Source organism: Papaver somniferum, chromosome 6 (genome assembly GCF_003573695.1).
Source record: "Papaver somniferum cultivar HN1 chromosome 6, ASM357369v1, whole genome shotgun sequence".
Lineage (NCBI taxonomy): Eukaryota > Viridiplantae > Streptophyta > Magnoliopsida > Ranunculales > Papaveraceae > Papaver > Papaver somniferum.
The window spans coordinates 60,349,615-60,373,336 of NC_039363.1; the positions used below are offsets into that span (position 1 = coordinate 60,349,615).

General features: G+C 34.6%; 1 protein-coding gene across 1 annotated transcript; it reads left to right on the plus strand.

Annotated features, from left to right (window-relative positions):
* Positions 1-16,778: 16,778 nt before the first annotated feature.
* Positions 16,779-22,367, plus strand: LOC113287711 (E3 ubiquitin-protein ligase RMA1H1-like). Its single transcript, XM_026536530.1, has 2 exons — positions 16,779-17,011; positions 21,343-22,367. Exon 2 carries the CDS (start codon positions 21,366-21,368, stop codon positions 22,206-22,208), a length of 843 nt encoding a protein of 280 aa, XP_026392315.1. The 5' UTR covers positions 16,779-17,011; positions 21,343-21,365; the 3' UTR covers positions 22,209-22,367.
* The last annotated feature ends 1,355 nt before the right edge of the window (positions 22,368-23,722 follow it).

Consider the following 23,722-nt stretch of genomic DNA (forward strand, 5'->3'; position numbering starts at 1 on the left):
AAATCCAGGGGTTTAAGTTCGCAAACCCCGTCAGCATACTGCCCTAGGATACGGAAATTAGTTTGCAAACCCGTATGCATACTTGACGTCGATATTCGATAAACTTGTTTTGGCCATATCTTCTTCGTCCGAACTCGGAATGACCTCATTCTTTTTTGCATTCTCTTCCTCTTTGAATTATCTTAAAAATGGAGGTGATAATTATTGAATTTGGATGATTTAAGATTTGTATTTGTCCTGTCTCTTGTTTTTGAGTGTTTTGCTCCGTTTCGTTGCACTTGTTCCACTTCTATTGGACTTGGGCACTTGGATTCATGGAGTAGTACTCTTCTAAGATCATTTGTAGCTTTTAAAAGAATGTTGTTTGTGAATCACAAAGAAGGAAGTTCAAGAATGGGCAGTAGTACGCATTACTATGGGATTCTTGAATGATTCACAATCATTTTATGTGAACTATGGTGCATGGTCGTTAATGACTTTGTATGTTCTTCTTTGAAAATATTTTTATACGCCTTTGGTAGCTATTCTTGGTATAAATCCGGGAGAAGAAGATTGATTCTACTCTCTAAGGACAAATCATCTTATGAAAATTTATTCTTGTTTTCGAGAAGGATTACTAGAGTTTGGAATAACCATTATTGTGTTTACAAATAGCTATGTCCAACGTTTTCATCTTCATGTTTTTAGATTTATTGGTTTAAATTCTAAATTTGTTGGAAGATGATTTTTGCAGTATTAATTTTTATGGTTTTATATATTGCAAAATTGTTATGGGATATGTGTGTTTGGGTCTGTGAACTATGATTGTCCCATACCTTGTCAAAAGTAAAGTCTTTCGTATATCGATATGCATGTATTGATCAAAGAATGAATAGACAGTTGACAAATACAAAAGTTAAGCCTATATTGTCAAATATTTGATGGAAGATAGGTTAAAATCTTTTGTTTTCAAGGATTCTGTCTATTAATATCGTTATGCAAATAGTAATGGAAAATAGAATGAATCCTTGTGTATTCCGCAGTATTGATTATACCTGATCCATATTTTATGTATTACTGTGAGGCTCCATAATGTATCTTATGTTGAGCACTATACAACCAAGTTGATTTTTTATCTTAGTTGTTGTTCCGTGAGATATGTTATGTCGAGCATATCGAACTAAGTTAATCATCTTGTTTGGTTATTTAGTTATTTCTCTGTAAGTTTTCTTATGTCGAACAAAACAAATGACAATTAAATTGATTACTTTTGTGATTAGTTTGGTTGTGTATTCCGATTAGATTAATTATGGATTCTCTTGTAATTAATCTAGTTGAGTATTTTCGTGTCTCCATAAGTTCTCTTATGTTGAGCATAATCAATTGAATTGATCACTTTTTGTGTTTAATTTGATTGCGTATTTCGATTAAATTAATCATGAGTTTACTTGTGATTAATTTGATAGAGTTTTTGGATATAGGAAATCATTCTCATGGTTTTTTATGTCCAATAATAAACATCATTCTTTTCATTCGAAATTAAGGTCGCTCTTGTTGTTCTTTCGAGAATGACATCAAATTGGGGAGATTTCTTTTGAACTTGTGCTTAATGGTCATATCTTGAGGGGTGTGCGGCTGTGGAATTTTATAGGAGTTATCTTGTATCTTTAAAATCCTTGATGAATGCATTTAGCTTCGGCTTTATGATTGCATCTAAATTAGTTGTATGTATTTTTTCTTTTAGTCACGAAATGTCTCTTTCGGAAATTTCATTATGATCCCGTTCTTGTACCTTTGCCAATTTTATTGACAAAAAGAGGGAGAATTAATATGTAGTTCACACTACAAATACATATGTTTTTCGGATCATTGTGTAAGGGGGAGTGGTTTCCATGTGAGATGGAGTATTGACTAAGGGGGAGTGATACATATCACCATAATATTATTGTTGAAGTTATGATACAACTAAACTTTGACGTTGTGCAATAATACTATGCCACTGTATAACAATGATCGAGACCGATGCTTTCTCATTGTTATAGCTACGGATCTTCAACAACGGTGATGATAAACTTACAACCTTTGGGATCATTGGAGTACTTGGAAGTGACGAAGATTTCGAGGAATGTTGAAGATTAGACATATGGAATAGGAGCTACTAAAGTTTCTTTTTTTTTTTTTTGTATTCCATATGTATTGATAGTTTTGTCACTAAAATTGACAAATGGGGAGATTGTTAGAGCACTGCTCGGTCGAACTCGCATGCGTTGATATCTCAAGCATGTTTGTCAATGTTAATGATCAAAACTATAAGTATTGATTTCTAGTCTATTATAGCTAAGTCTCGGACTAGGATAGAAAGTGTAGTTGAGCTCAAGGACTTCATGGCGATTCATCATACAAGTAGAAGAACTACTCAAGGAACCGGTGGAACTTCTCGAAAAAAAGGTATGTGAAGACTTGAACTTATCTATCACTCAAAAGTATATCTACTCTATCTCCTACTGTTTGAGACAAGAAGTCGTATGCTATATATATATAGACTTTGATTATACACATTTGGTATTTCGATCCGAGTATACCTCGCCTATCTATATCTCGAAATATGAGTTGGTAAGATTTTCTCTTTAACCAAGTTTATCTTTACCATGTGACGAAATTCATGATATGTTTCAATCATCTTGAAAATTTCTTTGACAAGAAATGGTGTAACAACTACATAACGTCCTCTAAGAATGTTTCAATGATTGAAATGAGAGTTTAGATTACATAACCAATGGTAGACATAAGCATTATTGTGGAAACACATTTATGTATAAGTCCTATTCCTTGAACCAAAGTTTGCGAACTTTGTTGATCAAGAGAACCGGAAGAATGGCGTGAGCCAAGTCCGCAAACTCAGTCCGCGAACTGCCGAAATTCTCAAACCCGAGAATTTATGCTGGAGTTGACAAACTACTTGCGTGAAACTAAGTCCGAGAACCCAGTCCGCGAACTGGCGAAGTTCTCATACCCGAGAATTTCTGCTGGAGTTTGTAAACTCTGCCCGGTAACTTAAGTCCGCGAACCTAGTCTGCGAACTTGAGAAGATTATATATCTGAAGATGATTTCTGAACTTAAACTTAAAAAGACTAAGGAATGCAGTTTACAAACCGTGGCTGTAAAAGTTCATGAACCGATTCAAGTAAATCAAATCATCTTTGCTTCAATTGTGTCTTGTGTAGTACATGAGATTTCCTTGCAATTGAACAACTCTCTAACTAGTTCATTTGAAATCATTTGAACTAGTTATGGTGAAGAAGAACATGGTTGATATGGAATGCTCATATGATTAACCTTTTGGTTAACTGTTGTTGAACTAACAAGTGCATATGTTTGGGTACGGTTAACAAACCTAGAAGCGTGCATTGTCCAGTGTGTGTAACAAGATAAGTTTTCGATCTAACGGTTGAGAAATATTAGCTTGAATCTAAATCAGGTTTTCATCTAACGGTGGATATTGATTGCTTTGTTACTAAGCTAACATTGATTGCAAACTATGATTTGAAAGAATATATAGAGGAGACATCTAGTATTGTGCAAAACTAATCCCCACACCTTACGTGTGATACTAGTTTTCATGCTAGAGTCGGTTCTCCTTTAACCTTTGGTTTTCTTCTTCTAAAACCAGGTTAACGACTTAAAGACTTCTTTGGAATTGTGAAGCCAGACCGATACTACTTTTATTGTAGTTGTGTGATCTGATCTTGCATCTTCTATCATACGAGTACAATCAGATTGATTGGCATGAGATTGATATTTCCGATAGGCAAGATATAAAAAGTAATCACAAACATCTTCGTCTCATTGTTTGTGATTCCGCAACATCTTGTTTCGCTACCATACAATTAAGATTGTTGTGAGGTGATTGATAACTCTAAGCTGTTCTTCGGGAATATAAGACAGGATTATCAACTGGTTCCTGTTCACCTTGATTATTATCAAAAGACGGAACAAAACCTTTTAGGGTTTATCTGTGGGAGACAGATTGATCCTTTGATAGACCTTTATGCGTGAGAAAGATTTGTTTATCGTCAAGTCTTAGACTTTGGGTCGTAGCAACTCTTAGTTGTGGCTGAGATCAGCTAAGGGAATCAAGTGCGCAATATCCTGCTGGGATCAGAGGCGTAGGGAGGACAACTGTACCTTGGATCAGTGGGAGACTGATTTGGGTTCAACTATAGTCCAGTCCAAAGTTAGCTTGGAGTAGGCTAGTGTTTGTAGCGGATTAATATAGTGTGTATTCAATCTGGAATAAGTCCCGGGGTTTTTCTGCATTTGCGGTTTCTTCGTTAACAAAATTTCTGGTGTCTGTGTTATTTCAATTTCCGCATTATATTGTTTTATCTTTATAATTTAAATAATACAGGTTGTGCGTTAGATCATCAATTAGAGTAATCCAACCCTTGGTTGTTGATTGTCATTGATTGATCCTTCGATATTGATCTTTGGTACCATCCAAGTTATTCCTTACATTTGATTAGAACTCGCAGTTCCCGCTTGAGTAAATAAAATCAAGAAGAGAGATATAAACTCGTTGATATACTTTTTGATTGAGTCTTGTTGATTCTCTTAAAAGTATATTCGAGTTTGTCTATATAGATTGCTAAGTGAAATATTGGGTGGTGTTGTTAGACCCCCGCTTTTTCACACATTTCTCATCGTAGGTGTACACATGTGTTGTGGGCCGCCATACCAAAACCCTAGTGAATATCCCCTCATGTGACATGATTGATGTCTCATGAATGTGAAGTCTGCATGGCAGACGTGTATGTAATTGGTCAATTGTTGACTTGACTAGACAGTTTTAACCATGGTGAGTCGAGCATAATGGACGATTGTGATATGCTATGAGACTCGAAGTTTAATGTGAGATATCTATTGAGACAAAATAATGCATAGACGTTGAGTCTTGATGAATTGTGATATATCATTTTACCAATTGAGGAAATAATGATGTTCTTATAATTTGGATCAACACTCGTCCGTTGAGATTGCTCGTTCATGGACTTATTCTGATATGTCGAGTATGTTAGAGCATTGCTCGATCAAACTCACAAGTGTTGCTATATCAAGTTTGTTGTTAAAATTAGTTGTCAAAACTATATCTTGATTTCTAGTCTACAATTAGTTAAGTCTTGGTCTAGGATATTGGAGTTGAGAAACGAACCAGTCATCATTTGCGTTCTACCGTTTGAAGGCGAAGATCAACCGAAGCTTTTGGATAACTTCATCAACAAAAGTTAAGTGAAAACTGAACCACCTATTTCTCAAGTTATATTCACCTTTCTATCTTAGAGACGATTTTCGTATAACTAATTAGACTAGCTTGCATAGACAATAATTTTGAGTCGAGAACTAATTATTTAGTTTACGAATTTCTTGAAATATAATGACTAAGATTAATGAACATTTGTTCATACTTGATCAAATTCGTTGGAGAACCATTTATAGTTCAGAACCAAATCATGATTCGAGTTTATCATTCATTGATGTTATTCAGGAATGTTTCGAATTAATTTAGAGAAATATAGAACTACTATATTCGGAATACAAGACAGTGTTATCAGTCTTACAAACTGAGAAAACTGTTATATATCTGAAGCTGTATTACATGTATTCGTACACGTAGTGGAGTAGATATATATCGACTTTCAGATTTGTGTGATATACATATTCGTATGTACATCATGGGAAAATCTGTTTGTTTCATATACAAACCATTTTGGAACTGTGGTAAGGGAACCGGGTTAAAATAATCAAACCGGTATGCGAGCCAAAACAGTTCTATGTTCCCAAACCGGTATGCAAGCTGAAAGTTGTGTGAACTCCGGAACCGGCAAAGGTCTCTTAAGTTTGCAAAGCAGTACGTGAACTAAAAAGTTCTGTAGACTCCAGAACTTTGAGTTGATTCAAAGTTTGCAAACCGATATGTGAATTGAAAAGTTCTATAGAGTCCACAATTCGGCTATTGCATATGTTTGGAAACCGGTTTATGAACTGAAAAGTTTTGTGGACTCCGGAACTCGGTAATTGCATACAAGTTCGCAAACCAGTCAGCGTACTGTGACTCAGCCGATTCACGAACGATTCAAGTAATTGTACTTTATACATTTACAAACTATGTCGATTATGATTCAATTGCGATTAAATTATTTCTATGAATTAGTTTGCATTTGATCAATTATCTAATTAACACTAGACCCATTTGATCACATAATTGTGACTCAATATGAATGTCTTAGTGAACATGAAAAATGAGTGTTAAGCTTTTAAGTTCAAATCGGCTAGTTTCGGCGAACATAGTCTTTATACACAGTTTGGTTACGGTTTACCTAACCATAGTGTATATCTTGTATATGTGAATAAGATTCAAAGCTGTCATCTAATAATGTATAATGATTGCTTAGTTCCAAATCTATCTTAGCTTAAACCTAAAGCAACCTAGGCTTTGAAGTCTATATAAGGGAAACTCCTGGCAACTGATATCTTTGAATCCTGACACTACTTTTTGGTGTATCCTAGTTGTATCTAGAGTCGTCCTCTCCATAAACTCTTTTAGGGTTTAGCGACTACAAAGACTTCATTGGGATTCGTGAAGTCAGGTTCAGTTTCTTTTATCTTGATAACTTGAGTATCCTGATATTGATTGTTTGTAGATCTTTGCTCCATCAACAAAGTCTCTTCGACTCATACTTTATTGATTCCGCAAGTTTTATACTTGTGAGGTGAATAATAATCTAGGCTGCACTTCGGGTTGCATAATTCCGGATTTTGAGGATAGCCATATTTTTGTCTAAGTTGCTATCGATTTTCATCACCTGGATCTTTCGTTTGATATGATCATCCGTTTAGATCGTAAATCAGGAAATCAATCATAGACTTAATCTATGAGAGGCAGATTTTGTTTAAAGTCTTTAATTGAGTTGAAACAACTCTTAGTTGGTGTGGGACCATCCAAGGGAATCAATTGCACGGAGTCCTTCCAGGACTCAAGAGGCGTAAGGAGCACGACTGTACCTGAATCAGTGGGAGATTGAGTTTGGGTTCAACTACATTCCGGATCGAAGTTAATTGGTAGTAGGCTAGTGTCTGTAGCGGCTTAATACAGTTTGGTGTTCAATCTGGAATAGGTCCTGGGGTTTTTCTGCATTTGCGGTTTCCTCGTTAACAAAATTTCAGGTGCCTCTGTTATTTCTTTTTTCGCATTATATTATTTTTCTTTATAATTGAAATATCACAGGTTGTGTGTTGATCAATCACAGTAGTTAGGTCCAACTTTGTTAGTTGGATAAAACTTGATTGATCCTTAGAAACTGGTCTTTGGTACCATCTAAGAACTCTCTTTATAGTTAGGTTCACGGATTCAATCTAATAACCAGAGAGAGAGAGAGAGATTTAACTCTAGGCACTTTCCTTGATTGATTTTTTACTGTCGGAGTTGTGTTGAGTTTTTCCATACAGACTGCCTAAGGAAAAGTTGGTGGTGTATTTTGGTACCCCCATCACTTTCAGGAAATCAGATGTTGTTGAGTTATGAGTTATCTAGAGTACTCATTTCTGATCCACTATGTCATGAGTTGTTGAATAACAAAATAAGATTAAAATATTAGTGAACATTAGATGATCGAACGTTCAATTGCATGATCGACCAAGTTGATGGTTATCCAATTAGGGTGCTCTCTTATGAGCAAACAATGTTGGTAGCAGGACCGAACATTAAAATTAATTAAAAATATTGATTGTTGGATGTCGACCAACCAATGGGTATGAGAGCCGGACATTGGTGGTGAATGGACGTCCGAGCGTGCGGAGGTATCCCTGATGGAAGATTTATTAATTATTGGAGAGTCATGAAAGATATGAATTATTATTATGGAAATAATAATTGAGAAGCGTAGGACCGTCCGGCCATGATGGACAAGGGACCGGAAAGGTCCGGTCATGGTGGTGCACGGGCCACCATGACCTTCACACGTTAATTCCTGAAAATTTTAGGTATTTTTGTTGCTCATTTGAGCAATATTCTGGAATTTCAAAAGATTTTGATCTTTGACTAAAACTCTCAATTTTGCATGAATGAGCAAGTAGGACTTTCCTTGTGCGACCAATATTTTAAGAATATTAAAATAATGATATTTCAGTAATTGCCGTGAGAAGCCCGGAAGGTCATGGGACCATTTGACTTTTTTTGGGTTTTTTGGAGATTTGAGCAATATTGGAGAAATATGGAAAAATTAGTTTTTTTGCTCAAACGAGGGAGTTTCAAGAGATGAGAGAAACAAATAATAATAAAATAAGGAATTGGGTAGGCATTGGACCGGCCATGGTCGTGGCATGGCCGACTGGTTGGTGGGCCCAGTCCCGTGGCGCTCTTCCCTACCTTTTATTATTATTTTTCTAACTTGTGTAAAGAAATATGGAAAACCAGGAGTTTTGCTCGAACGAGAAAGTTTGATCAAACAAGGGAGTTTTCAAGAGATGAGGAAAAATAATAAAATAAGGTAAAAGAAAATAAAGATGAAGAGGCGTGGGACCTGCCACGGCGACATGGACGGCCGGCCGGTGGGCCGGTCAGTGCATGCCTCTTAATTTAATTTTATTTTATTTTCCTTTCCTATTTTGCATAGGTCTCCATATTTCCTAGTTCGTCCATATTTTGGGTGCTCGTTCGTGCATTATTGATAAGCACACTCGCACCATTTTCTCGAGGTTTACCCGGTGGTGGCCTTAATGCCCGAAAGGTGAATATCTACTACTAATCCATGAAATTCAGCTGAGAAAAGCCATGAAACAGAGTAATGAGATATTATGATAAAAATAGATCATTTTTTTAGGAATTCAGTTGATGAATATTGCGACTAGAATTAATCAATTGATGGCTCTATACTAGCAGGCAATCTGTCTAGGAGCATTATATTTATTCGAGAGTTGATGTATGAGATAGTAGAAGCATCATACTCGCTCTGAATGTTTATTCTATATAGTCAGCGAACATTGCGACATCCTGAAGACGTTATTGCTCTATACTAGCAGGCAATCTTTCTAGGAACCGTCCAATCGTTTTCGATTCTATATAGAAGTGGATACTGAAATTGTTCAATTAATGAAATATGCTGAAATCTCAGTTGAGAGACTTTAATGACTGCATATCCATGTGTTCTCTGAGAGGTTTGTACGCTCATTTGAGATCATGACATGAGGTTTGGACGCTCAGTCTGAATCCTAAAATATAAATTTCACATACGCATTTGAAGCAGGTCAGAAATCTGCAAAATTATGATTTTACGATTTTAGCCATCGTCAAAAATCCACCATCAACACCAGGGTTTAGGTAAACATGACTCTCAAAACAACTTGGTGGATACTCTAAACAAGGAGAATCTTGATATTCTCTTATTGTCTAAAACAAGCAACAAAACAAGAAATGATTACCATACTAAAACGAATAAATGTCTATAATTATCATCTTGTTCCTCCTAAAGGAAATGTAGGAGGTCTGTCTCTCATATGGAAAAGTAATGTAAATTTGCAAATGAAGGATTCTGCCTATAATCACCTAAATGCTATGATCACAGACCATCAAAACAATAGTACATGGACTCTCACTTGTTTCTATGGGAGTTCCTATAGTCAACATAATTGAATTCTTGAAAATTATTGAAGACATGTCTGTTAATAGGACAACTCCCTGGATAGTTATTGGAAACTTGAGTGTAGTTCTCTATAAAAAAGAAAAAAATAGCAACTTTCCCTTTAAAAAAAGTGGAAATGAGGCTAGAATATTTAATAATCTTATAAACAAATGTGACTTGATAGACCAGGGATTTTTTGATACGAATACTTTGGAACAATCACAGAGTTAGTATGAAAGATATATAGTAGAGACTTGATAAGGATTTAGTAAACTCTAAGTGGAATAAGAAATTCCCAAATTCAAGTATAAAATATCTGGTACCCCTGACCTCTGAACATGTACCAATTAGATTAAACACATATAACCACTGGAATGAAAGGAAACTCCCTTTAGATACTTAGGGGAGTGGATAAAACATGAGGACTATAACCTATTATTTAGTAGAATTGGAATCTTCAAGTGCAGGGTTCACCGACACATAAAATAAACATATATTTTTTTTTCTTTCACCAAAGAAACCAACAATTTTATATTACTAATAACCCATATAGGACTATTTGAATAAGCATCCAATCCATTGCCGATTGGAAAATAAACAAAAATCTTTCTACTATTTAATATATTCTAAAGCTTTGGAACAAAAATAATTTCAGAAACATTCATAGTAATATTAAGGAATACTAGGAAGGAATTATGTAAAACTAACAAAAGGACTAGCTATTCTAACAAATCTATTGATTTATGCAAACTTAAAAAGGATTTAGCAACGTGGTATGTCATAAAAAGAAAATTTTTGGAAAGATAGAAGTAGAGATAAAAACATAGCTCTATGAGATAGAAACACGAAATGTTTTCGTAGTAAGGCTAAACAAAGGTTTCGAATAAACAGAATTGAAACTCTTAAGTCTGAAAACAACGAGTGGTTAATTAAAATAACTGATATTGTTTAATGAATAATAAAACATTTTTATCAAATAGCTACAACTGTAAAACTCGATAGACCAAAATATGATAAGCCTAATTCCTATTTGTATATACCAGAGTGATAATGATATTATATGTAGTACTTCTATGGAGACTGAAATAAAACGAGTTCTCTTTTCGATGGAACCTGACAAAAGTCTAGGCTTAGATGACATCCCGCCTAATATTTTTCAACAACATTAGGACATCGTAGGGCCTGACCAATTCAAAATGATCTAACCTTTCTTCATTTTTAGGAACATTTATAAGGAGGTGAATGCCTCTTTTATCTCTTTAATTTCTGAATCTCTAAACCCTACCACTCCGTCGGAGTCTGGACCTATAGCTTTGGTTGACACTACTTATAAAATAATTTCTAAACTCATGGAAGGGAGAACGAAAAAGTTGCTTGATAAAATGAATTCGCGGTACCAATCTTCCTTAATTCCTGGAAGGCAAATTCTTTAAAATATAACTATAGCGCATGAAGTTATTCATAATATGAAAAACTCCAAATCAAGAAAAACCTTTATAGGTTTAAAAATTGATATGTACAAGGCACTCGATATAGTCAAATGGACCTTCTTGGTGAAAACAATGTCTAAATTTGGTTTCAACGAGAAGTGAAGTCAGCTGGTTCACCAATGCATCTTAATAACTACTTTATCAGTTCATATCAGTGGGTCTGCCACAAAATAATTTAAGCCTATACTAGGGGCCTGAGATAGGGAGATCGTATCTCCCACACTTGTTTTTATTTTATATGGTGGCTTTTTCCAAAACAAATACGCATGCTGATAACTCTGCCTTAATGAAAAGCATCAAAATTGTTCACAAAACACCTCGATCAACCATTTACTGCGTGATGACGATTGCTTACTATTTTGTGAGGTCGCTGAGAAAACTTGTCATAATTTAGTTAAAATGTTTAAATATTTTGGTTTGGCTTCGGGAAAACTAATAAACCTAAATAACTGAGTTTTTTTCAGTCCGATAAAGATACAAGTATTAGAAAAATGGTAAAACAAATCTTGGGAGTGATAAATACTTAGGCTCACCACTTTTTACTAATAAATCTACGATCACTTGTTTTGAACCATTGATTGAAAAGATGAAAATATATTACTGAGTTGGAACAGTTCTAATCTGAATAATGTTGTTAAAACAATGATGATAAAGAGTGTAACTACGTCGTTATATATCTATCAAATGAACTGTTTTAAGATTCTGGTAAAAATATGTACTAACTTAACAAAACTTCAATGAGATTTTTGGTGGGGAAAATTGAAAAAGGTCTAAATGATCAAGGTAAGAAATAGGTATATCTTAAAAACTGAGACTATTATCTAAATCCCTTGATGAAGGGGGACCGGGGATAAAAAATGTTAAACATTTCCACTTAGATATGATTGCTAAAATGGGATGGCGGTTGAAAGAACAACCTGATTCACTTTGTGCTAGTATTCTGAAATAAAAATACTATCCTAACAATGATATTCTTCACATAAACATCGTCCTTAATATAAGGGATAACTGGATTTGGAAAGGATTGCTAACTGGTATTCAAAAGAAAAAAAAATACTGCTTTTAGAAGTTAGGTAATGGCACAAATATAGATGTATAGGAGGATTTTTGGGTTCCAGACACCAAACCTCCATATTAGAACCCAAATTAGTAACTGAAAATCTAATAATAGTGAGTGATCTTATCACTCCAACGAAAGAGTGGGATATTGATATGTTAAAAAGTACATTGATAATTGCTTAGTCGAAAAGATTAAGGAAATAATAATTCCAATTGTGGATAGAGAAGACGCCCCACGTTGGAACCTTAATAGCACATGCATCTTCACAGTAAAATCCCCATATAATCATATCAACTCAACAAGTAACACAAACCAAAATTGGAACAACATTTTGAGAATGAACATTATACCTTCTCTTTAGAATTTCATTTGGAATGCAATGCACTCGGTACTTTCTAACACTATGAGAATCGCAGTTGTAATCCCAAACATAAACACAACCTGCAACTTGTGTAACAACGGTCAAGAAATGTTAACCTATTTATTTCTGAAATATAATTTTGTTGTACAAGTGTGGATGCACTTAATTTTGACATGCAGTTTATATGTAATGGCACAAATACCTTTCAAGAATTGTTGAATAATGTTTTGAAAATCCGGGTAGAGGGGGTTATGGAATAGACTGGCAGGTGTTATGTAGTGTCACTATTTTGCATATTTGGAATGCAAGATACAAAATAACTGTTAAAAAAGAAATCCAAAATAGTGTAATCATGGTTAACAAAATTGTAAATATATGAATAAATACACGACAATGAACAATCCCGAGTACAACATAACGCAATTTCTTTTTCGTAATCCTCAAAATGATAAAACTCTGAAAGTGACTACTCAACAGACAGAAGGGAAAACATGACAAATGGATTCACATTGCTCTGACAATGATGAATTGCGATGCTAAGTCAAATATTGGGCTGACTTTGTGTGATTATACATGACATACCAAAGAAGCTAAAGGATTGTATTCCACTACAACAACCAGAGAGCAACTAGAGATTGAAGAAGCTATCTAAAGCATCTTTCAAATGGGACACAGAGTGGAGCGTACACAAAATCACTTTTAGAAGTGATTCGGAAAAAGTATGCTAAGGAAAGACAACAAAGATATAAGATCAGTGGTGGATTTTGCAACAACACTAAATTCGACATTAATTTTTTAGTTCAATATTTTGTTTTAGTAATGATATCAAATATATTTTGGGCGGCCAATGTACCAGTTCTTTATAACAAGTTCTCAATCAAACATGCCTGGACATGATATGCTTTATAGGCAATTTTAACTTATTTGAATCTTCAGAATTGAGATCAATATGTAATGATTTATAGAAATTATGGACAATATGGGCCATTCTTATCTATAACACGAAGGAAACCTCTTTTTCTATATAATTTTTTTTTTCTATAAAGAGGAAGCCTTCTAATTCTTGTTGAAACTCTCAGATTTTCCTTTTACCATGTTGTTTTTGATCCATTTTTAACTTGTTTCGCCATTGCGTCTTGAATGCAAAACTAGGCATCAAGCAGGTATAAGCCCTTACACGCCATTGTTGTTAAAATCTTATCTGGTAGATATTTTTGTATTTTTTTTTTCTTTGAAAAAGAGGCTAACTTCAAATTATTTGATCAGTCCATGTGGATGAACTGCCCTTTCTTACCTAGCCACTTATTCTTAATATAATGAAATTGATAAACAACCCCTGCTTCACATAATCACAGAGTTAATTTTTTTTTGGATAATTTTCTTTATTAGTACTAATCAAACCACATGTGGGATGCACATGGTTGAATTTTACTCTTTTAACAACACCTAATTTGGTTAATTTTACAAAAATCTGGTGTGTATTTCGGAAGATATATTTGATACATTTTTTAAATAATGGCATTTCTATGAATTTTTGAATATGTAAATAAAGTTTTAATGTACATTTTCACCCTTGAATATATACGAAGTGTTTTTTTTTTTTAAATCACAGGCTGCAGAAGAAACATCCAACAACAAAGCAAAACAAAAAAATTAACTAGAAAAGGTTACATCTTCTACAAAAATAAGATGGGAAGAAATGCAGGGAGGTTGGGAAGTTATCCACCATTGGTGAATATCATGCTTAACAGCATAGGTAGCGAGCAGATGAGCAACTTCATTTGCCTCTCGAGGAACATTAGTGAAGACCACCTGATCAGGCTTGCAAGCCATCTGTTTGATCTGGTTAATATACCAAAGTAGTCTCCAAGGGACCTTATGAAGAGCATCATTTAAGGCTAGAATCACAATCTGGGCGGCCCCGTCAATAATAATTCTGTTGAACTTCATCTCAACAACAAGTGTGATAACTAACAAGGCGCCCGAAGCTTCTGCTAGCATTGGGCTCATGTTATCCGCTATGTCAGTTTCTGCAAAAATAAACTTACCAGCATGATTTCTAGCTACAACACCACAAGAAGATCCAATTCTCTGCCAGGATGCATCCACATTAAGTTTTATCGCATCAGCAGGAGGCGGACACCATTAAGCTGAATCCTAATGGCATGAGTTAATATCTGAGGTGGTATCGTGACGTGACCATCAGGCTCTTCCTCAAAAAAATACAATGTATTGAACCAATACATTTCATGCGCTAAAACAGATTGAAAATTGATAGGTTCTCTCTCAAACACCAGTGCATTTCTTCCTCTCCATATGGCCCATAACATATACACTCCAAGGTTGAATGTGTAGTTATATCTTGCACCAGTAACCAAGAAGCCAACAAATCTTTCACACTGCCAAACGAGTTATCTTGCAGTCTCAAGCTAAGAGGACAAGCAAATAGAATAACTTGAGTAACACGTTACTGAAGAAAAAGATGAGAGACATATTCCGTACGGTTGTCACATAGTAAACATTCAGTTGGTACCCCTTCGATAAATCTACGAACTTTACTTGAAACTCCAAGTCCTTCATGCACCACCCTCCAAGAAAAATTTAGTATTATAGGAGCCAGTTTCTTCACAACCCAAAAATTTTTCCACGGAAAAGAATCATATTTAAACATAGAAGACTCTCCCTAGTTTTCATGGAGAACTTTCTGAAAAGATTGAGCAGTAAAATCATGGTGTGAAGTAAGAGACTAGATTAATTTATCTTCCTCCACTCTATTAATATATATTTGAAGAATCTGCTCAGCTTCATATGGCTCAAAAACCTGCACAATCAACTCTTAGTTCCAGGATGTACCATCACTGTTCATCAAATCCCCAACCAACCGGACATTGAGAGCATTAAGCAACGCATCGTAGAGTGAAACCAGGTAAGCAAGAAATCCACTAATCATTCCAAATGCTGACCTTGTTGCCTTTCCCAATAAGCCACATACACCCTTCCTTTAATTGAGGTCTAGCACCTAGCATTGCTGCCCAAGTGGATGTGCACTTCGGTGGCATCGTAGCTGCCCAAAATGAAATATCCCTCAAGTATTTAGCCTTCAAGATTCCGCACCACAGAGCCTCTTGGTTCTGTAAAACCTCCAAGTCAATTGTTACCAAAGCCTTATTTAACTCTTCCAAGGATCGTAAGCCAAGACCACCCACTCCCACTATGTGAAGTGGTAGTTGATATTCAAAAGTTACACCAAACTATTTTGTCCTTTTGTGACCAATCAAAATACCTCTTCTTTTTTATATGAGTATAAGATCATTTCAAAAAGGTCGTGAAACTTAAAATAAAATCCATTGAAAATCTGAAATTAATTTAGATAATTTTATCATAATAATTACAATTATTTCAAAATTCATCTAATAGCTCGTCCTATAATTTAACACCTCTGGATGAAGACTGGATCAATAGTTGCCAGATGATAAAGGAAAAACGAAATCCAATGTATCTGTACATGAACGTCCGAAATTGTTTTATGTCATGACAGGGATAACATAATTATCATTACACTGAGAGGCAAATATGTGTCTAACAATCGATTAAAATAAAAGAACTTTATCGATCCAAATATATGTTTTAACATAAAACTGCAACTGCTTAAAAATAAACGCATATTTATTAGAATTGACATAGCACCACATTGTGGCCTCTATTTTTTTTTCTAAATTAATTTCAGATACAAGTTTTCTTCTTATTTCACACTTTTCTTTTATGCAAACCACTTTCTTTTCATGATCCATCGTTTTCAAAACAATTAAAATTGTGCAATATATGCAAGGTCTTTTAATACTAGTTAGGAATTAGTTCAATTGAGGATCATTGATTAGATTGAGAAGCAACCTTGTAAACGATTTACAAGTTTTAACGATCACACACTGTGGTGTATGTCATGGATAACAGTCTAATTGATAGTGAAATCCAGCTAGGCTAGCATCATCAACCGATCTCCTTTGCTTCAAAAAAAGAAAAAAAAAACGATCTCCTTTGCAAAATTTCTTAGTTTTAAAACGACCCTAGAAGAAGCCGTCAGCTAGCACGCGCCATACCTTATCAGTGCGTGGTTTACGCGGGCCAGTTGCTATAGAGAGAGAATTTTCACACCTTGAGTGAAACCAAAAGACGTTTCTTTAAACTTTTACAGTTACACCGACTTTTTTTTTTACATTATCTTATTTTTTTCTATATATACACACAAGTTGAAGATCTTTTCTTCCTCAACACATTTCTCCCGCTTCAAAATCTTCATTTCCACTTCTCCTTCTTCATTTCCTTGTACCACTTTATCTTTTGATTCTGTTATTGATCCTCAATTGAAGTTTTGATTTCAGTCTCTTTTTATATCAATCGAACGAATCCGAATCGATCGAAGCAGCAGAAGACCTCTTCAACTCAAAGGTTAGGAATAGTAATCACTATTTTTCGTATTGAAATTTACCTGTGTTCGTTGAAATTTGTATTGTGTCTGCCTGTTATTGGTGGAGAATGTCGTTTATCTTTTGTTATTTCCATGCATAATTCAATTCTTCATTTGTGATTTTTATGGTTTATGACGATGTTTCTTGTTGTTGAAATGTCTGAATTTCATTGCTAGCTATTGAGAACAAATGGATGTTTCTGTTATTGATTAGATGCTTGTGATTGGCCTTAAAATCAATGATATATCAATCACAATAGTCTTTGCAATAGAAGACTTGAATGGTCTCCGTATTTCTGGATCTCTATCTGTTCCTTGGCTCTACTTTAGGGGATATAGTTGGAGCTATATCTGTCATTTTCCTCATGGACTATTTTAAACCCCGGAAGCTTCTATTCCTTTCTGAGTTGGATTCGTCTGTTTGGATTCTCAATAATATACCCTTGTCATCAAAAAATTCAATGTCAATTCCATCTTCTTCTTTTATTTTTAAAAATTGTAATATCGGGAAGAATCTCAATCTGATATTTGAATCAGAACTCAGTAAAATCTGAATAGATAACTCTTAGGAAGATATCCGTCTCAATTTCTCAATCGTTGTCAGTTTTCCGTCCACACCTTCTCAAGTCATCGTAATAAGAACGGTATCAACAGTATTTTTTTCTCTTGGAGACATATATTTAGGGCAAACTATCTCATCCACTATGACGACATCTTCGATCAGAGTTTAACAATATTTGTTTTGCTAAAAACTTATCTCTAGTGACGTTTATGAGACCTTGCCGTTTTTGTCCTGATCCTAATAATTATTGGCTCTGACTGAACACAGAAGCCATTTGTTTTAAAATAATTCAACATTTTTTTTTATTTTATTAAATATAATTAATCTTCATAAAGAATAAAGAACTTCCTAGGCAATTTTATTTAGAAATGTTTTTACGGGAATGAGTTGTGTATACAAAAACTGAAAACAATAAGTAGTTTATAGGATTTTTGAGCATTAGATTGTCTGTGAAACTTTATTCAGACGCATTTTCTTTTTTAACCAGACTGCCCATGTTTCTAGGAATTTGTATCCTAGAGTGTGTTGGATGAAAAAACAACATTTCAGTCTCAAGTTGTGAGGTGAAGGCTGCATATTGCCTAGACTTGTCATTTTCTAAAACATGAATCAGCATTGGGATCATAAGCTACAGATCATCTAGATTCTTCGGTGGCAAACTTTTCTCAAATCCAATCCTGTGAGCTTGTTCAGAATTACGCTTGTCCTTCATTTGTTTTCATATTGTTCTTTCCACTTAGTCTAATTAATATAATGGTATAACTATTCTGCGAGTAAATAGATAACGAGAGGATTCAGATAGTGTAATATTGATTTGATTCCGTGAATTTTAGATGTTATGTGATTCATTTGCTAGAGTAGTTCTTGTTAAGGACATAAGTAACAGTTTTAACCTTAACATATGTTGGAACACTTATAATTTTTTTAATAATTTAATCTCATCTTTCCTTTTGATATTTGAAATTTCAGAAGTTTTAAATTCTGAAAAGATTGAAAAGTTGAATCTTGAGAAATGTCATTATCTAACTAGTAAAGTAACAAAACTAATTGCTATCTTCACAACCGACCCACTTCTTAGTAGAAGAAAATAAGAAGATACATTTTTAGTAAATTCTTTATTTTTAGTTTTAGTTGAAGATGATAGTGGCCATGAACTTTTTACAGTTCTAAACGTGTGTAAGATTAGAACACCTACTTAACGAGTAAACCACACTTCAGGAAATATGTTTGCAAAATAAAGCACGTCTTATCTTGACTGTTTAGTTCACTTGTGATCCATCTCTATTTGTTCTATTGAAATTTGTTATGTGCGAGACAAAGTCGTAAAAATGCAATATTCATAAACACTGATCTGATGCTAGCATATGACCAGAAAAACCTGTCTGGGTGTGCACATAATTTATAAAATATAATAACACGGAAAGCATTAAAACTGAAATCTTTTAAGCATCTCCCAGTGATGCGATGGCTAGGCCAAGACAGACTACTAGAAGGATTTAAGAGGTGGGTTCCAATGTCCGTTTATTCGGTAGGCATTAGTTGCATTCCTCCACCCAGTGGGTTACGACCATTAGGTTGGTGGGACATTGTTGCATGTTAGCCTTAAGTTGTTAAATAGATTCAGATAAGTAAGTTTATGCTTCATGGGCACTTCTGTCTCATGAAAACGTTCGTAGATGGAATGATCTCAACGATTAAAGTCTTCAAGATCCTAGCTTTTCTCTGTGATCCTGGGTTGCATCATAGACAATTTAGAATTTTTGACAATTGGATATATAAAGAGTGTTGTTATTTCCCCCTCCTAAAATTTGAGGAATTTGTGAAGCATTATGGGTGAAGGGAGAACGGTGAATGTGATGCCCCACTGAGAGAGGAGAATAACATATTTTGTTTCTCCCTTCCCTGAATGCATTCTTACTCTCCTCCCAACTTTAGGTGTCACTCTGCTGAAACATGAAAAATTGAAAGTTATAATTTAGCTTAATCACCGTACACTCTTGGAGAAAGTAAGAAGAAGAATAAACAATCATTGGGTTCTATTTCTAAAGTTAAACTTGTCTACTTCTTATAGGTTTTGGGATTGGGTATCGTTGTGCTTATAATACACAAGTTGTCTACTTCTTAGTTCTTCTTCTTTGTGATAGAGTTTGTGAAGTTTCTCACTTACTACTAATGATTGTGCCTGTATAGGCACCTTTTGTTGACAAAATTCTCTTTATGGTCATTGTTGGATTGTGAACATCTTACCGTTCCTTTTACTTCGTTTGGATTCTTCTGCAATCACCTCTGCCTTGGTATTATTAATTCACACTTTACACTTTTTTTTCTTTTAGTAGGTTTGGTTGTTTCCCAATTCCAAACTTATGTTTCCATAATTAGTTCACTAACTTTAACACATTTTGGTTTTCTCTTCTATCACACTTAAGTTGCATATCATAGGTTCCAGTAGGTTTATGCTGGTCCCCAACTATTATTACCCCTCATCTCCTTTTCAATCTCAAGACTTAATGTGCCGACCATTTAACTTCACTTGTTTTCAACTAAGGAAAATATTCAGTCTAAGCCTGTAAGGTCAGCATCTAAATAGAATTTTGTCTGTACCATTTTGAATGAATAATGTTTTGCCAGGCAGGCACAAGTGAAGACTATCTTATTTACATCGTTAGATTTTATTCAAAAACTGGGGGGTATGCTCAAACAACAATGATGAAATGGACCAACTTAAAAACTGTTACTATTAGATCAACAATTGACTGATCTCTATAAGCTTTAGATCTGGTCATCATCTACCTTGAGCAGTGAAATACTTAGCTGAGAGGTAGAGAGGAGTTTGTTTCATATTTTAAAGTACTAAGATAATTGTACCTCTTCTTTCTTTTTCATTTGGTGTAAGAAGTTGAGAGTCTTGTGACTTACTAACACCACAATCTTGATTCTTTTTTAGAATATTTCTGTTTGTTAGATGCTATTTTTCTTTTTGTATGTGCCTTTAGATGATTATTTGATATACATTGAGTGCCAGTTGCGTTTATAAACTTGCCAATTGACTAGATTGATTAAATTAAGCTGCCAACTTGATACTTTGCTCTTTCAAAAAAAATTGATATTTTGCTAGAGGGGGCGTAAGTATATCAAATTTGTGTTCGTGTATTCTAGTTCCTTAATAAGGGATAAGGAAGTACGATTATGATAATAATAATTAATATCAGCACTTATAGCTTGATGGGGATTTAGTATTTGTATATTACTTCTATAGATGTCTTCTTCTGCTAGATTAGATTAACTGTGTTATTAATGTAGTATGAAGCATAGTGAATATTTGGAAAAAGGAAAACAGTTGTCCAATCAAAATTATCTTTTATCACTCCCTTTAGACTTAATATATGAGTCACTGGTCTCATGATCATCTTTTCCAAACCACAAAAGGACATCTTGGATTCGTTTGTATTCGAATGGCTCCACACGTTAGGAATATCACTTCCACTTTTATGCATCCTTGAGTATAGTTGGATACCCATGGTAGATATAGCGGTCCACAAGCTAGTGATTTGTTTAACTACTAAGTTACCTAATAACAGCTAAACCTTTGAGTAATTACCATTAGTACTTCACATGAGTTGCTTAAGATTACAGTAAATTCCATTGACTTGAATAATTTTGTTATTTGATAAAGACACGTGTATTACCGCTCTATAAACTTTCTTTCTTCCCTTTCCTTTTCTTACTCTTCTTTTGATTTGCACTTTTCAGCCGAAACAAGAGAATATTTGGCTATGGAGCAATACTTTCACGAAATCATGGCACAACAAGCAAATGGAAATGGAATGCAACCACCGAAGTGGAAATCAGTTTCAGCTGCCGCAGCTGCTGATGCAGTTACCACTACACCCTTAGACAGCTCAGTTGATGCTTGTTTTGACTGCAATATTTGTTTAGAAAATGCTCACGAACCTGTTGTCACTCTTTGTGGACATCTTTATTGCTGGCCGTGTATCTACAAATGGCTTCACTTACAGACAGCCACCAAGGAACCCGAGAATCAACCCTTGTGCCCTGTGTGTAAAGCTAGTGTCTCCTTGTCTTCACTAGTTCCTCTCTATGGACGTGGTCGTGGTCAGCCATCATCTGCATCTGAAGTTGAACCTGATAAGAAAGGACCTTTTCCTGGATTACAAATGCCATGCAGACCTTCAGCTTGTGGTGCAAACGCCCTGACGGCAGCTACACCATCACGAACTATTCCTCGTCAACTTCATCAACGAAATCTCATTGAATCACAGACACGGCAACAACATCAACATCGTCATGATCAACCCTATTTTAATCAGCAACCGATGTTTAACCTCGGTGGGACAACAACAATGAACGCATTTAATCCAGTGGTTGAAATGTTTGGAGATATGGTTTTTGCAAGAGTATTTGGTAACTCAGAGACGACCAATATGTATGGGTATCAATACCCTATGAGTGGTAGTGGTAGTAGTAGACCATCATACTATCAAGCAGGGAATAGTAGTCCTAGAGTGAGAAGACAGGAGATGCAAGCAGAGAAATCCCTCAACAGAATTTCAATCTTCCTTTTATGTTGCTTTGTTCTGTGCCTACTCTTGTTTTGATCACTAATAGCTCTTACCACTCCTGATATATCATCTTTATAAATCATCTTGTACACATTGTAAAAACGAGGGGTATATCATAAAGCTAATAGCAGTTGTAATGTAATAGACTAGTAGTGGAAACCAATACCAACCCGCATGGGTTTTTCTTCATTGTCACCGGACTGTTCTCGTAAATTATGAAATCGAGGCATTTCCTCTTTAGTCCACTAAACCCGATCCATCTTAATCCCTAGTCCAGCGGGACAAACAATTTAATCGCTAATCCAAAAAGGTTTGAAAACAGTAAAATTATTGTGCTAACCCTAATAACACGCGTGTCAGAGTCACAAACAGATTAGGCAGAGAGAAAAAACACGCGTTATTCAGTTTCTCCTAGTTTTCATCGACCTTTTTTTAGTTTTCATTCTTCTTCATCTACAGTTTTTCATTCTTCAGAGAATACAAAAATCAAAACTAGGTCAGTTCATCTTCTTTAATCAAAATCGAGATCTTCTTCTCCTAAATCGAAAAACGAAATCAAAAAACAAACCAGATCTGTTTCATCTTCGTCAAAACCAAAACCTGGCATCTTCTTCATGAGATTCAATTGAAAGTTTCCAATCGAAAAACAAAATCAAAACCAAAAATGGTTACCAATCGAAAAATTAAACAAATAATTACGGAAGTAATTGTGGAAGAAAGTGCTTCACGCTCAAAAAGTAGAAGAAAAATTGTTGATGATTCAAACAACAAAAAGAAAAGCCTGCTTCTAATTCACCAACAGTACATAATATATCCAACAACAGTTTATGTTTTTTTTTTATGTATCACATGCTTTTATGCTTTCATGTATTACATAAGGTAAAAGATTTCATACATATTAGTATGTATTACATTGTTTTTTTTATGTATTACATGCTTTCATTCAGTAAAAATATTGGTATGTAGTGCATGTTGCTTTCATGTTTTTTTATGTACTAAATGGTTCCATGCTTTCCTAAATATTGGTATGTATTGCGCTCTTTCATAAAAAATGTCCTAAAAAAAGTACATGTCAATATGTACTAGGTAACCCCTAATTCATGCTTTGAATAAGTATCAGTGCATATCAATATGTACATATATATTAGGTACATATCAATATGTATGCTACCTTGCAAAAGAAATAATATAATTGTTTTTGAGCTTATTGATATGTATTGATTGTGCTTATTGATATGTACTGATGGAGAAAACTGATTTATGATGATTGGGTACTAACAATTTGTCTTTGACCAAATGAACCTGTACATATTGATATGAATTTGGGGTTCATATTTTTTTGAGAATTTTTGTTACAACATTACTGCTATGAATTTGGGGTTTTTGTCTAGTGGAATATTGGAAGTTTCACAATTTTTTTCAATTTTTGGATATATAAATTTAGGAGTTTTCAGATTTTTGCTAAACCCTTAGTTCATGCTTGAATACATATAAATATGTAGTAAGACAAGGAGTGATTAGTTGATGATATGTACTGTATAAAATCCTAG